The sequence below is a fragment of the Heliconius melpomene genome, chromosome 13 (assembly GCF_056956725.1).
Source record: "Heliconius melpomene rosina isolate 202511_hmr_F chromosome 13, ASM5695672v1, whole genome shotgun sequence".
NCBI lineage: Eukaryota > Metazoa > Arthropoda > Insecta > Lepidoptera > Nymphalidae > Heliconius > Heliconius melpomene.
In genome coordinates, this window is record NC_140401.1 from 9,946,973 (window position 1) to 9,961,289 (window position 14,317).

Genomic DNA, 14,317 nt, shown 5'->3' on the forward strand with positions numbered 1-14,317 from the left:
TGTAGTATAATAGAAAAATATAAATTTAAATTTTATAATTGAAATAAAATAATATTACTCTTACTTATTTTTTTTATTACATCTCCTTAAGATGAAGTTTTTAATAATAAAAAATTACAATATTAAAAAGTAATAAATGCGAAGTGATTAGTGCTCCACTGGCACTCAACACGCAATGCCTCCTGAATTCAACGGAAAGTGGTGAAAGGAGTATCTTAACACTTCATTTGTATTATAATTAATATTTTAATTCTTATTTCGATATTCTACTTGTATTTCGTAGTTATTGACATGTTTCATCATAATTTGAAAAGAATTCTGAAGGGGATTTGTTTTGTCGTATTTAAAGCTAGTTGCGGGAAGTAAGCGATATCTTCTTAATAATGTTGCTATAGTTGTCTTTATAGACCAAAGTGCGTATTGGTATCCTGAAATAAAAAATACATATATATAATACATATAATTCAAATGCGCTGTTTTAAATTAACCTCAAAAATGTCATATTTTTAAACTTCAAAAACTTGTTTTTGCACTTCAAATTCAATTAAATTTTCATCAGAAATTCAAATTTTTACTATCTAATTTAATTGTCTTTCCACCAATAAATAGTCGGACGGAAAGGACCGAGCGAGCAAAAAAAAGTTAAAATGGACTAAATGGAAAAGTTAAAACGGTCAGTTCTAGGGAGCGGAACAAAGTAATTACAAAATACAAAACTCTTTGTTGGCGGAAATGTAAATCTATTTTATTTTAAAAAAATCCGTTCTGTCTAAACATAACTCGCTCACTTCTCATTCGCGGCAGAAACCAGGCTTGATACAAAGAATAATGTCTCTTTTTAAATTTTTGTCTATATCTACAAAACATTTTTGAGGTCGTCGTGGCGCTGTGATACAAACGTCTGACTGTAAACGCGACTGTTGTTGGTTCGAGGGAATGAATTTATTATACAAGGTGGAATTGTCAGCAACATTTTAACTACTCTATAAAAGCCAAAGAAAGAAAATAATTCCCAAAAACGAAAAAGTTATTTTTTCAAACTAAATAAATAATAAAATTATCGTTTTAAAATAAAACGCCATTTGTAAAGTATAACATAAACACGCAAACATTTACCTGTCAAAGCGGCAACGGCGCACACGTATGTGTGTGTTCATTGTGACGCACATACACATACGAAATACAGGTATAAATAAAAATCGTTAAACGAAAAAAAAATCCTACGTCCAAGCTGTTGAGGTACCTTGATTAATTTCTTTAGTTCTGGGTTTGAAATATTTTACCCTATATGCAGTTTCAGTAAAAGGAGCGCTTCCACCTTCCATCCTGTATATTTTCATACACCAAACCCACACCCATTACCTCGAAAATTCGGCGGAAAGTGGGAAACCTACCCTACTATATGCGGGATACAGAGTGAAAAAAATCTATAAAACTTACAAAAAAATCGATAATACAAAAAAAAACGATAATATTTTATACAGATGTTTTTTTTATTATACTCATATATACTATATATAGCAAATAGAGTCCATCTTACCCACACAGCTTCTTGGTCCATTACTAAAAGGTAAAAATGCACTAGATATCACCGGGAAGGGTTCTAAGAGAAACCGTTCAGGCTTAAATTCGTTAGCATCAGTACCCCAATAGTAGGGATTGCGGTGAATCCCCCAAACATGAATTACGAATTCAACACCCGGTGGTATAACTAATCCGGAATCTGAAAAATATTAAGTTTATGTATGTATATAATGTAGTAGGGTAGTCAGCATAAACCTAATGTTAAGATTCTCAGACTCATAATTTACATAAAATTTTCGAGACGTTACGGGTTGAGTGGTGGAATTCACTGATGCGCTTATACTGATGTCAGGTGCTGACAAACCGCGTAACAACATCTTTCGTTCACAAAATTTTTACGTAAATTATTAGTATAATTATGTAAAGCAGTAAAAGTAATATTCCTTTGTAATTTACATTTGTATACTAACAAGATTGTGATCGTGGCTTACTTGTGGCATACCATAAATTTAAATAAAGTGAAAACAACGGTGTTAGCGTGCGTGAACATTGCGGAAAGTTTAGCCATTACAAAAGGTTATCAAACCTTCTTCCAATATTCCTAAGCTAAGCCCAATATTCTCGCTCGGTACGCCCTAAAACTTACATCTGGGCTGGAAGTCTTAAGGACTACCCTGAGCTCCTCCTGCCATCACCATCCTACACTCACTCATCTGCCCGGTACTCACCGACACGGTGAATCTAGAGAATGCTCTAAATGTCTCATTGTCTTCTTTTTAAATTTTCGTGCTTATGGCAAGGCTAAATAAGCGGAGCATAGTATAGTGTTTCATTTTCTATAATTATTACGATTAATTGTGATGTCAAGGAATGTAATAAATAATTAAAAATCTTACTTAATTCAACTTCATGTTTTGTACGTCTTGAAAGTACCGGAACCGGGGGGTACAAACGTAAAGTTTCCTTGATAACTGCATCCATATATTTTAGTCTTTGTAAATCTGACATCTCAATAGGTTTATCTGGATCTTCAAATACATCTAATATTCTTAAAAGAAATAGGATATCTTAATACGTGGTGCAGTGACACCAGCGTATGACTGTAAATGCAACAGTTGTGAGTGCAAAAATTGATAAAATCGTATTAGTACCTTTATTTTTTATATTTTGATCAACTCAGAGTAAAAAATATTTTATACTTACTCTTGATATACCTTCTCTTGAACATCAGGGTGCTGTGATAACATTACTAAAGTAAAAGCTGCTCCAACTGCCGATGTGTCAGTGCCAGCAATAGCAAGTGTCAGTATCTCCTCACGCAGTTCCTCGTGCGTGTACCCTTTTTCAGTTTGTTCAGATGTTTCTATCATTAACTCGAGGAATGTTTTTATGTTTGCTCTTCCAGATTTAACTGAAAAATACATTTATTAAGTACGTGAGTGATAAAAAGTATTATATAATAATTCCATTTAAAAAAATACCATTGTCGAATCCTTCTACTTCCTTTTCTCCATGTATTAAAGCCTTCTTTTTGTAAATCAGCTGCAAATTAAAAAATATATATTTTAAGTACAATGTTAAAATTAGGTTTAGTAAGTTCGTTCAGTGTATTTAATTAATTCTATTTGGTATATGATATTTTTTTAGACTCATCAAGCTGAAGACGAAGCCGCCGTGGCGCAGTGAGACAAAATTATATCTATACTAGCGGACGCGCGCAGCTTCGCTTGCGTATTTAGGGGTGAATTCCAAAAAACCACGAAACATGTGTTCAATGAGATATTTTTAAGAGTCTAAGCAAGGATTTTTTAGTAGGTAGCGTAATTTTAAATCTGTGCTACTAATCTTTTCAAGTACTTATTAAAATATATTTAAATGACTATTTTTGGATAGTTAAATGACTATTTTTAAACGGAAGAAATTATAAACAAAAACCTACCTACTAATAACTACTACAAAAAATATGAAACCAAATATATCGCGCTGAAATAATACATTAAACTCCAATTATCCAATACGTGCAAACGCATCTAAATCTTCGTTGCTATAGAGGCAGGCGGGTTTTTTTTTTTCGAGCTTGTGGTTAATGCTTAAGAGGGTATTCTGTCCCTGATGAAAAGCAAGCACTACGTGGCTGCCTGTGAGGAAAATTAAATAGAATGCATGGGCCGGGAATCGAATCCGGGTCGCCCGCGTGGCAGGCGAGCATTCTACCACTGAACCACCGATGACTGCTCATGACGCGCTTGTATAAGCAAAACGTCGCGGGGCGCGTTTCGCCGCAAGGATGTTTTGATATTGTAACAACTTCTAAAGTACTTATTAAAATGAAAAACAGTAAAAGACAGTTTTGATCTACATTAAATGGCCAACGTAACTAATATACTTATTTATATGCTGAGAGTAAGGGATAAGTAAAACTTGAGTCGGCACAGCTGATGAGTCAACGCCGTGATGTGTCAACAATTAAATGCGTTTTCTCTAAAACTATTCGCAATTTCGAAATAGTGTAAACAGTAAATTTTATCTTCGTTTAACGCAGAAAATTAATAAAGTATTTAAAAGGATAAGGATTAATACCATTATGGAAAAATATCTCTCACAATAAAAAATATATTGAAATTACTATTTTTAGACAGAAATATGATCACTGCACGTTATCCTTAAAAGATAAAAATATGCTGCCGCGGACTTTTTTGTAGATCTTATTAAGAGGAACAATACTCCAGTACATTATTTTCATGTAGTACTTACCATTAAAGCAGCGCATGCGCGAAAGTGTCTCAACGGGTAGGACTTAATACACATTTATAGTATTTATGTTAATTTACATAAGAATGTACAAATAATAAACTATATATAAACCTTCTATGAAAAATACTCGACCTAATGGTGAAAACCGCATAAAAATCCGTTGGGTGGTTTAGAAGAAGAAGAGTTAGAAACAACAGACAGACACGAAAAGCGACTTTGTTTTATAAGATATAGGATATTGAATCTAAATTATATTGTTGCGTAGTCAGACATCAAGATTGCTGGAATCTACAAACGTTGGTTTGTAGGTTCAATTTCCATTCGGGATTATATTAAAATTATTTCACGCTTTGACTACGACTGTTCGATTGATTTCATCAAATTGTCCATTGTACGATAGTATCACTACTATATATCATATTGGCTATTGTGGCACAATGGGATGGTTTATGTATATAAAGAGTTAAGCTTAAAATACTTACGTCATCAATGAATTCGTACATTATTTTTTTATTTTTTTCCTGTCGTTTGCCATCTGGTAAGAATTTGTAAATAGCATCGATACGCAGCCATGGTTGGCATACGCGCTTCGCCAAGTTGCTAAAATAATTTTTGAATGCTATAAAGAATTCATGATCAGGATGATTTTGAATATTTATATTGACACCGAGGGCTGTTTCTGTAATAAGACATTAAAATTTATATGTGAAAACAGTTTGTTCAAACTGAATTTAAAGTTTTTAAAAGATATTCTGTTAGCGGTATGTGCCAGCATCCTCAGTTCCATTAGGCAAACTCGAGTTTTGGGAAAGTGTCAAAGATTTTCTAAGATATTAGAACGAGGAAAAGTATATTGCTCGTAACAGCCAACAGCGAAACCCCCAGCATAAGAACCCCCGGAGGACATGATGATGAAGAGATTGCTCCATCAGCATTTCATGCATGAGCATTCAAGTGTTTTTGTCAACACCACTTTAAATGAAACTACTGTTTTATTTATAATAAAAATTAATTAAAACCGACCGAGTAAGTATTTTAATTATTAGTTTTATATTCTTTAGTTATTATTAATTGAATATTTTATGATATTACCACAAAGAGAATCCAAAGCATAGGGACAAAGGTAATTGAAGCACGAAAAATTTCCATTGCCCACTTTAGTTTCAAATTTTTCAGCTAACACTTTACTGTTTGCTTCAAAAACACTTACAAATTTACTGAGATATCTCGTAGAAAAAGATGGCGCTACAATTTTACGCCGCCGTTGCCAGTAATCATCTGCAATGGAATTTAAGAATAATAATGGAAGAAAAGAATCATAAGATTTTAGAAGAGACAGCCATTGTAGTGCAGTGAGGTAGCATATTACTGTAAACAAGGAGGTTATGGCTTCGATAGTTACTCCGGGGAATGAAGTGTCCTTTTAAGGGTTCTGTACCCAAAGGATACGCAACCTTATCATTAAGACTCCACTGTCTGCTTAAAATCAGAGTATAATAAATATTTAAGGAGGCTACCAAGTGACAGACATTATTTTTAGCCCTTTTTATAAATAATGGTACGGAACCACGGATAAAAATCCATCAGTCCAATCCAGACAAAAAAAAATTTTTTTTTACTTCATCTCGCTTCTTTTGTCTCGAATTTTATTAGCATTTGTAATAATATCTAAATCTGAATAATTTTTATTAATATGAATAGCCAGATCCTTTTTCTTATCAAAAAAGGAACATGGCAAATTTTTACTTACGTGAGGTAAACACTGTGCCATTCCCAAGTAAGTGTTTTATTATTTTGTGTATGAAATCCTTATCGTGCGTCGTCTTTAAAACAGTGGCGGCTTGTGTCGGATCTGCTACTACTGTTTAAAAAGAGGATAAAAAATGTTTTACACTTAATTTAATTTAACTTGAAAATTATATATTGTATGTATCAATATTTTTCGATATTATACGCCTTATCTGCTTCAATCACAGCAGCTTAAATTTGGAAACCGTCTGTTAAGATTCCATTACGACGTGACGTGTCCAGTGCGAAGAAATTAAAACACTTAATATTTCTTATGCTCCTGTCATATTCATATCCCCCAAGTGGGTCAAGCCCAAGCCGTCGCGTTTACAGTCACAGGCTTGTTTGTGCCACTGCGCCACGACGGCTTCAACTCCGTTCCATTACTTGCAGTGTCTCCAATTTTAAAGTATGAAATATAAAAAAAGAATTTGATATGAAATTTTTCACATACATATCATAAGCTTATGTCCCATCCACATACTTGCAGCACCATGTTTTCTTCCATACGCTTGCCAGGAGGCTCTTATTAATATGTCCATAATATCTAAAATTTAATTAAATTGTTTTAACTGTGTCCGCATGCTTTATTTTGCTTTTTAGTAATTCAGATGTAAGGAAAAATCTATCTATTCGTCTGTCATCAGGCTGTAACTCATGAATGAAATAGACGTTTAAAATTTTCCTAGATACACTAAAAATCAAAAATTAGCAGTATCCCGCAGACAGCAAGATAGGCAGAGAGAACCTCGTGTTAAGACATTCCGTTCCCCACTTTCCATCGAATTCTGGAGGCATTGCGTTGAGTGGCGGAACCCAACGTCGAACTTTGCCTCGTTACCAGAGCAAGGAAATAAAAAAATTAAACATTTCACATGCAAGTGAGAATGCTTGTGCCCCTGGGCCACGACTACCACGCCTCATTTTCTTTTCTTTAATTAAACGATTGTATTACAAAAAAATATAACTCAACTTTTGTCATCATCTAACATTATTTTTCGATTACATTGTATTATAATTACGTTAGCTTCAAACATTAATGTGAAATAAAGTACTCTTTTCCGTGTAAAAACAAAACACGATGACAGTCTAAATTCTAGTCTAAACTCAAATTATTTCCACTAAGACCATTGGATCGTAGGTACAGTGTACCACGTTTATTGAGTGACCGAACTTAATTCCGCGCTGTGTAGTGGAAAAAAACGAAAGTAATTTTAAAGGAATAATCTTTCCCCTGGAACAGAGACTGGACCTATCCATAGTGGTCTTTACGGTAAAAAGCAGTCACACTACGCCATGGACAAAAACCAACAATAACTAAACAATTTATTGTAATTTATAAAGTTATTATTTGTTTGCTTCACTTTGTTTCAAGCACGTAAGCAGGGGGAACCTGGGAACCTAATATAAAGACACTCCGTACTCCAATAAGACATTCCTTTCCACATTTTCCGCCTCATTCCTGAAACATTGTATGTTGAGATGTGGAGCTTCACGATTTGGCCTCTTTACCAGAGTGAGAAAATGAAACCTGGAATAGGGGATCAAACCCACCACTGTCGCATTTACAGTTACACTCGTGTGGCCCTGCGCCACGACAGGCCTCTCTTAAGTTAATTAAGAACTAAAGTAATTATTTAAATTTATCATAAAATATTGCGAGGATTGAAATTCACCATTCACTAGAATTCGGCGGAAAGTTGGAGACGGAAATGTCTCAATGGGAACTGAGTCTCTTAACACTAGGTTCCCAGGTTCCCTCTGTCTCCGCTGGTATGTACGCTGCACAGGATGACGCTAAAAAAATAAACTTGTCTCCACGTTAGTTTTCCAAAACTATATAAAAAAATTAATATTTTTACCGAGATCCTTAAAGATCCGGAAAGACATAAAAAAATAAAATGTGTTAAAACTAATGACTCACCTTCATTATTTCCCATAAAGTTATACGCGTGCCCTATAATAGGTAGATATAGAGTGTCATTTCCTATTTTTTTATGAATTTCTATAAAACTTCTTGATTTCCACCGATCAATAATCACTAAAATTACAAGTATAACGACAGCAACAACGGTAATCATGGTTTACACTTTAAGAGTATCGTCGCACGAATGGGCTTAGAAAATTAATATTAGGTGTTTATATCGACGACGTTGGTTTACATAAATGTAGCAGTTGCTACTTATTGAAATAGATGTCAATTATAAAAGCATTATATTTTAAACTCAAAAGGACAATAGATATAAATAGATTTAACATAATCCTAATTATATTTTTTTTGACATATAAAAAAACAAAGATAATGTGTTATTTAATTTGGATCCCTTGTAATGTTTGTATTGTAATGTTTTCATATTTTATTTAATTTTATATTGTGTTTGTTACATAAATGTAAGTATATTTGTATTCGAAGATAAATTACAATTCATTAGAAATGATTGTTTGCCAGGACAGAGTCTAACGACTCTAATGGATTATTTATACTGAGAGGACTAATATAATAAATAATAATGACATTGTTTTGACCATTTGTTTAATTTTCCCAAAATGTAGCATTCTAAATACTAAAGTATTAATTATGTCTTTATAATAATTAAGCTATAATAAATAGTCCTCAACCCCTTTCTAACAGATCTTAACTAGAACTAAGTTTGTAACAGATCTTAACTAACTTAACTAGAGTTAAGCGCTCAAATGTTCTTTGTTGTTTGCAAAAATAACTTTTTCATTTTCAGGAATTCATTTTATTCTGAATTACCTATATTAGGCTTTATATGGAGTGGTTAAAACTACGGTTTCATTTAAAGTTGTGCTGACAATTCCACCCTGTGTCCTATCCTATCCTATATCTTATAAAACAAAGTCGTTTTTCGTGTCTGTCTAAACTTTCTAACTCTTCTTCTATACCCAACGGATTTTGATGCGGTTTTCACCATTAGGTCGAGTATTTTTCAGGAAAGGTTTGTATATAGACTATTATTTTTACATTCTTATGTAAATTAACATAAATACGATAAATGTGTATAGTCCTACCCGTTGAGACACTGTCGCGCATGCGCTGCTTTAATGGTAAGTACTACATGAAAATAATGTACTGGAATATTGTTCCTCTTAATAAGATCTACAAAAAAGTCCGCGACGGCATATTCGTATCTGTTAAGAATAACGTGTAGTGATCATATTTCTGTCTAAAAATTGTAATTTCAATATATTTTTTTGTGAGGGATATTTTTCCATAATTGTATTAATCCTTATCCTTTAAAATACTTTATCAATTTTCTACGTTAAAGAAGATAAAATTTGCACTATTTCGAAATTGCGAATAGTTTTAGAGAAAAACGCATTTAATTGTTGACACATTACGCCGTTCACACATCAGCTATGTTTCACTTATTCCTTACTCTCAGCATATAAATAAGTATATTAATTACGTTGGCCATTTAATGTAGATCAAAACTGTCTTTTACTGTTTTTCATTTTAATAAGTACTTTAGAAGTTGTTACAATATCAAAAAAGCCTTGCTGCGAAACGGCTCGCCACTCGCCATGCGTCCCTCGGCGTCCCGCGACGTTTTGCTTATACAAGCGCGTCCGCCGCGCCCGCCTGTCTTACACGGTGGTTAAGTGGTGGAATGCTCGCCTGCCACGCGGGCGGCCCGGGTCCGATTCCCGGCCGATGCATTGAAATGAAATGAAAATTTATTGACAAAAAATTTAATTTTACTATTAAACAGTATTTAATTTTCTTCACAGGCAGCCACGTAGTGCTTGCTTTTCATCAGGGACAGAGTCCCTCTTCCTTACCCAACCGGTGTCGCTGTAAAAGCCAATAGGGCTAACAGCATTAACCGTCAGAGAACCAAGGCCCTGATGTCGTTCGGAGCTGCGGAGTCACGCGACATAGTTGGTTACATCTTTCGTTTAAGTATTTTTGGGTAAGAGAATAGTAGGTAGTCTGTTGTTTATAATTTCTTTCTTTTAAGTTTTCTGTTGTTTGTGTTATATATTTATGTTTACTTTAAAACAGTTGGAAAATCCTTATTAAAACTACGAAAATGCGGGTTGCGTTAGGGTTTAATTAATTTTCACATTATCTTAAGTGCTTTGCATTTACATAAAAAGTTTTATACTACTGTAATATAAGAAGACATCCGAATGACTTCAAAATTGATGCATAAGTCTAAAGCCTGGTTGCCATCGCGAAAGAGATATAAGCGTGTAATGCTTAGGGGAACGGTCTTCTTTGAAATAAATTAATTTTTAACAAAAAGAAAAACCGCCTTCTAGCAACGAACTAAAAAGTGAAAAATAATTTTACAAAGATTTTTTAATTTTAAAGTCGGTGCCAAGTAAAACAAACAAGCTTAGTAATTAGATATTGTAGTAAGGTTGTTGTAGCATTAGTTTGACACCTTAACGGTAAAATAAAAATGTTTGCCGTTAAATATTTATTTTATGTTGTGTTTAAGCATTTGTTTGTTATAGCGGCCACCGAAATCTAAATCTATACTTATAATAAATCTGTAGAAAAGTCATTTCTATACATTGAAAATATTTTAAAAAAATAGCTAGTGTGTTAAAGGACAATTAACAGAATCCATTTCATTATGAACCAAACTGATATCAGAGATAATGTGTTCCTTCACACTAACACAAATGTTTCTCTTTGTTTGACCGACGTACGATAAGCCACAGTTACAATCTATTTTGTATACTCCTACACCAGTTGTAAACTTTACAGGGTGCAGGCGTAACATGAGACCAGTTGTGTCGCAGAGGCACAAACTGTGACTCAACACCACGCCACTCAACACGCAATGCTTCCTGAATTCAGCGGAAAGTGGGGAAAGAAGTATCTTAACACTAGGTCACAGGGTAGAGGCCCTGTTCTATGCGGGATACAGGGTGAAGCTGATTTGATTTCAAAATAAAATATGAAATTCTTATATTAAACAATCAAACAATTTTATTCATTTATATTATAATTAATATTTTAATTCTTATTTCGATATTCTACTTGTACTTCGTAGTTATTGACATGTTTCATCATAATTTCAAAAGAATTCTGAAGTGGATTTGTTTTGTCGTATTTAAAGCTAGTTGCGGGAAGTAAGCGATATCTTCTTAATAATGTTGCTATAGTTGTCTTTATAGACAAAAGTGCGTATTGGTAGCCTGAAATAAAAAAAATAAATATATATATCATTATATACTTATATAGGTTTTGCACTCCGAATTCATTTATTTATGCTTCAAATGCGCTGTTTTAAATTAACTTCAAAACTTTCATATTTTTAAACTTCAAAAACTTGTTTTTGCTCTTCAGAAATTTTATTTTTTATCTAATTCACTTGTATTTCCACCAATACATAGTCCGGCGGAAAGGACCGAGCGAGCAAAAAAAGTTAAAATGGACTAAATAGAAAAGTTAAAATGGTCAGTTCTAGGGAGCGGAACAAAGTAATTACAAAATACAAAATTCTTTGTTGGCGGAAATGTAAATCTATTTTATTTTAAACTAGCGGACGCATCCTTAGGGGTGAATTCTAATAAACCATGAAACACATGTTCAATGAAATATTTTAAAGAGTCTCAATTTCAAATTTTATAAAAATCGGATAGATAGACTTTTCTATACAAACTTTCAACCCCTTATTTGCACCCCTAGGGGATGAATTAAAATGAACCAAGAAACATGTATTCAATAAAATATTTTTAAGAGTCTAAGTTGCAAATTTTATAAAAAGTCGGTGGCGATTTGAAAATTTTTCCATACAAACTTTAACCCCATATGGGGTAAAGTTTAAAAAACCGTGAAACACGTATTCAATTAAATATTTTTAAGAGTCTGAATTTACAATTTTATAAAAATCGGTGCAGATTTTTTTTTCCATTCAAACTTTCAACCCCTATTTCACCCCTTTAGGGTTAAAATTTTCAAAATCCCTTCTTAGTGGATGTCCAGATTACAAAAGCTGTCATAATTTCACGTTTCTACCCTCAGCGGTTACGGCTCAGCGTGCGTCTTACCTCAGTCAGGAAGGACAAGTCCTTTTTATATATTTAGAAAAAGAATATAAATCCTTTCTGCCTAAACATAACTCGCTCACTTCTCTTAGGCAGAGGGAACCTAGTGTTACGACACTCCATTCACGATATTCCGCCCAATTTTGGAGACTGCGTGTTGTCGCGCTTTGTCTCAACATCAGAGCGAAAAAATGGAAATATAATTTTTAAGTAAATATTTCATTTCTTCGAGTGGGGATCGAACCCACAATTGTCGCGTTACAGTCACACCCTTGTGCCGCTAGGCCACGACGGCTTTAAATAATCTACAAAACTTACAAAAAAATCGATAATTCAAAAAAACTATGATATTTTACACAGATGTTTTTTTTATTATATACTAGCGAACGTGCGCAGCTTCGCTTGCTTATTATTATTAGGGGGTGAATTCTAGAAAACCATGAAACACATGTTCTATTAAATATTTTTAAGAGTCTAAATTTCAAATTTTATAAAAATCGGTGGTGATTTAAGATTTTTTCCATACAAACTTACAACCCTTTATTTGCACCCTTAGGGGGAGAATTCCAGAAAACGATAAAACACGTGTTCAATTAAATACTTTTAAAAATCTAAATTCCAAATTTTATAAAAATCGGTGCTGATTTAAATTTATTTCCATACAAAATTTTAACTCCTATTTCACCCCTTTAGGGTTAAAATTTTTCAAAATCCCTTCTTAGTCCAGATTAAGAAAGTAAACACCTGTCCAAATTTTACGTTTCTACCATCAGCGGTTACGGCTTTCAAGTCAAGTCCTTTTATATATATAGATTATATAGCGAACAGAATCCATCTTACCCACACAACTTCTTGGTCCATTACTAAAAGGTAAAAATGCACTAGATATCACCGGGAAGGGTTCTGAGAGAAACCGTTCAGGCTTAAATTCGTTAGCATCAGTACCCCAATAGTAGGGATTGCGGTGAATCCCCCAAACAAGGATTACGAATTCAACACCCGGTGGTATAACTAATCCAGAATCTGAAAAATATTAAGTTTATGTATGTATATAATGTAGTAGGGTAGTCAGCATAAACCTAATGTTAAGATTCTCAGACTCATACTTTACATAATATTTTCGAGACGTTACGGGTTGAGTGGTGGAATTCACTGATGCGCTTATACTGATGCCAGGTGCTGACAAACCGCGCAACAACATCTTTCATTCAGAAAATTTTTACGTAAATTATTAGTATAATTATGTAAAGCAGTTTATATTTGTATACTAACTAGATTGTGATCGTGACTTACTTGTGGCTTACCATACATTTAAATAGAGAGAAACAACGGTGTTAGCGTGCGTAAACATTACGAAAAGTTCAGCCATTACAAAAGGTTATCAAACCTTCTCCCAATATTCCTAAGCTAAGCCCAATATTCTCGCTAGGTACGCCCTAAAACTTACATCTGGGCTGGAAGTCTTAAGGACTACCCTGAGCTCCTCCTGCCATCACCATCCTACACTCACTCATCTGCCCGGTACTCACCGACACGGTGAATCTAGAGAATGCTAAATACCTCATTGTCTTGTTTTTTTAATTTTCGTGCTTATGGCAAGGCTAAATAAGCGGAGCATAATATAGTGTTTTATTTTCTATAATAATTACGATTAATTGTGATGTCAAGGAATTTAATAACTAATTAAAATAATCTTACTTAATTCAACTTCATGTTTTGTGCGTCTTGAAAGTACAGGAACCGGAGGGTACAAACGTAAAGTTTCCTTGATAACTGCATCCATATATTTTAGTCTTTGTAAATCTGACATCTCGATAGGTTTATTTGGATCTTCTAATACATCTAATATTCTTAAAAGAAATAAGATATCTTATTACGTGGTGCAAAGACACCAGCGTATGACTGTAAATGCAACAGTTGTAGGTGCAAAAATTGATAAAATCGTAATTAATATCTTTATTTTTTATATTTTTATCAACTCAGAGTAAAAAAATATTTTATACTTACTCTTGATATACCTTCTCTTGAACATCAGGGTGCTGTGACAACATTACTAAAGTAAAAGCTGCTCCAATTGCCGATGTGTCAGTACCAGCAATAGCAAGTGTCAGTATCTCCTCACGCAGTTCCTCGAGCGTGTACCCTTTTTCAGTTTGTTCAGATGTTTCTATCATTAACTCGAGGAATGTTTTTATGTTTGCTCTTCCAGATTTAACTGAAAAAT

At 33.6% G+C, this 14,317-nt stretch overlaps 2 protein-coding genes across 2 annotated transcripts; both read right to left on the minus strand.

Moving 5' to 3' along the window:
- Nucleotides 1-33: 33 nt before the first annotated feature.
- LOC146532897 (cytochrome P450 4d2-like) lies at nucleotides 34-8,228 on the minus strand. Its single transcript, XM_085196594.1, has 10 exons — nucleotides 7,991-8,228; nucleotides 6,521-6,613; nucleotides 6,029-6,139; nucleotides 5,371-5,556; nucleotides 4,761-4,957; nucleotides 3,006-3,066; nucleotides 2,728-2,935; nucleotides 2,421-2,572; nucleotides 1,541-1,723; nucleotides 34-428 (listed from the first exon to the last, which is right to left on the minus strand). The coding sequence occupies exons 1-10, from the start codon at nucleotides 8,145-8,147 to the stop codon at nucleotides 247-249; spliced, it is 1,530 nt and encodes a 509-aa protein (XP_085052720.1). The 5' UTR covers nucleotides 8,148-8,228; the 3' UTR covers nucleotides 34-246.
- A 2,778-nt stretch (nucleotides 8,229-11,006) lies between these two features.
- On the minus strand, nucleotides 11,007-14,303 carry LOC146532898 (cytochrome P450 4d2-like). Its single transcript, XM_085196605.1, has 4 exons — nucleotides 14,101-14,303; nucleotides 13,792-13,943; nucleotides 12,934-13,116; nucleotides 11,007-11,241 (listed from the first exon to the last, which is right to left on the minus strand). Exons 1-4 carry the CDS (start codon nucleotides 14,265-14,267, stop codon nucleotides 11,060-11,062), a joined length of 684 nt encoding a protein of 227 aa, XP_085052731.1. The 5' UTR covers nucleotides 14,268-14,303; the 3' UTR covers nucleotides 11,007-11,059.
- Between the last annotated feature and the right edge of the window lie 14 nt (nucleotides 14,304-14,317).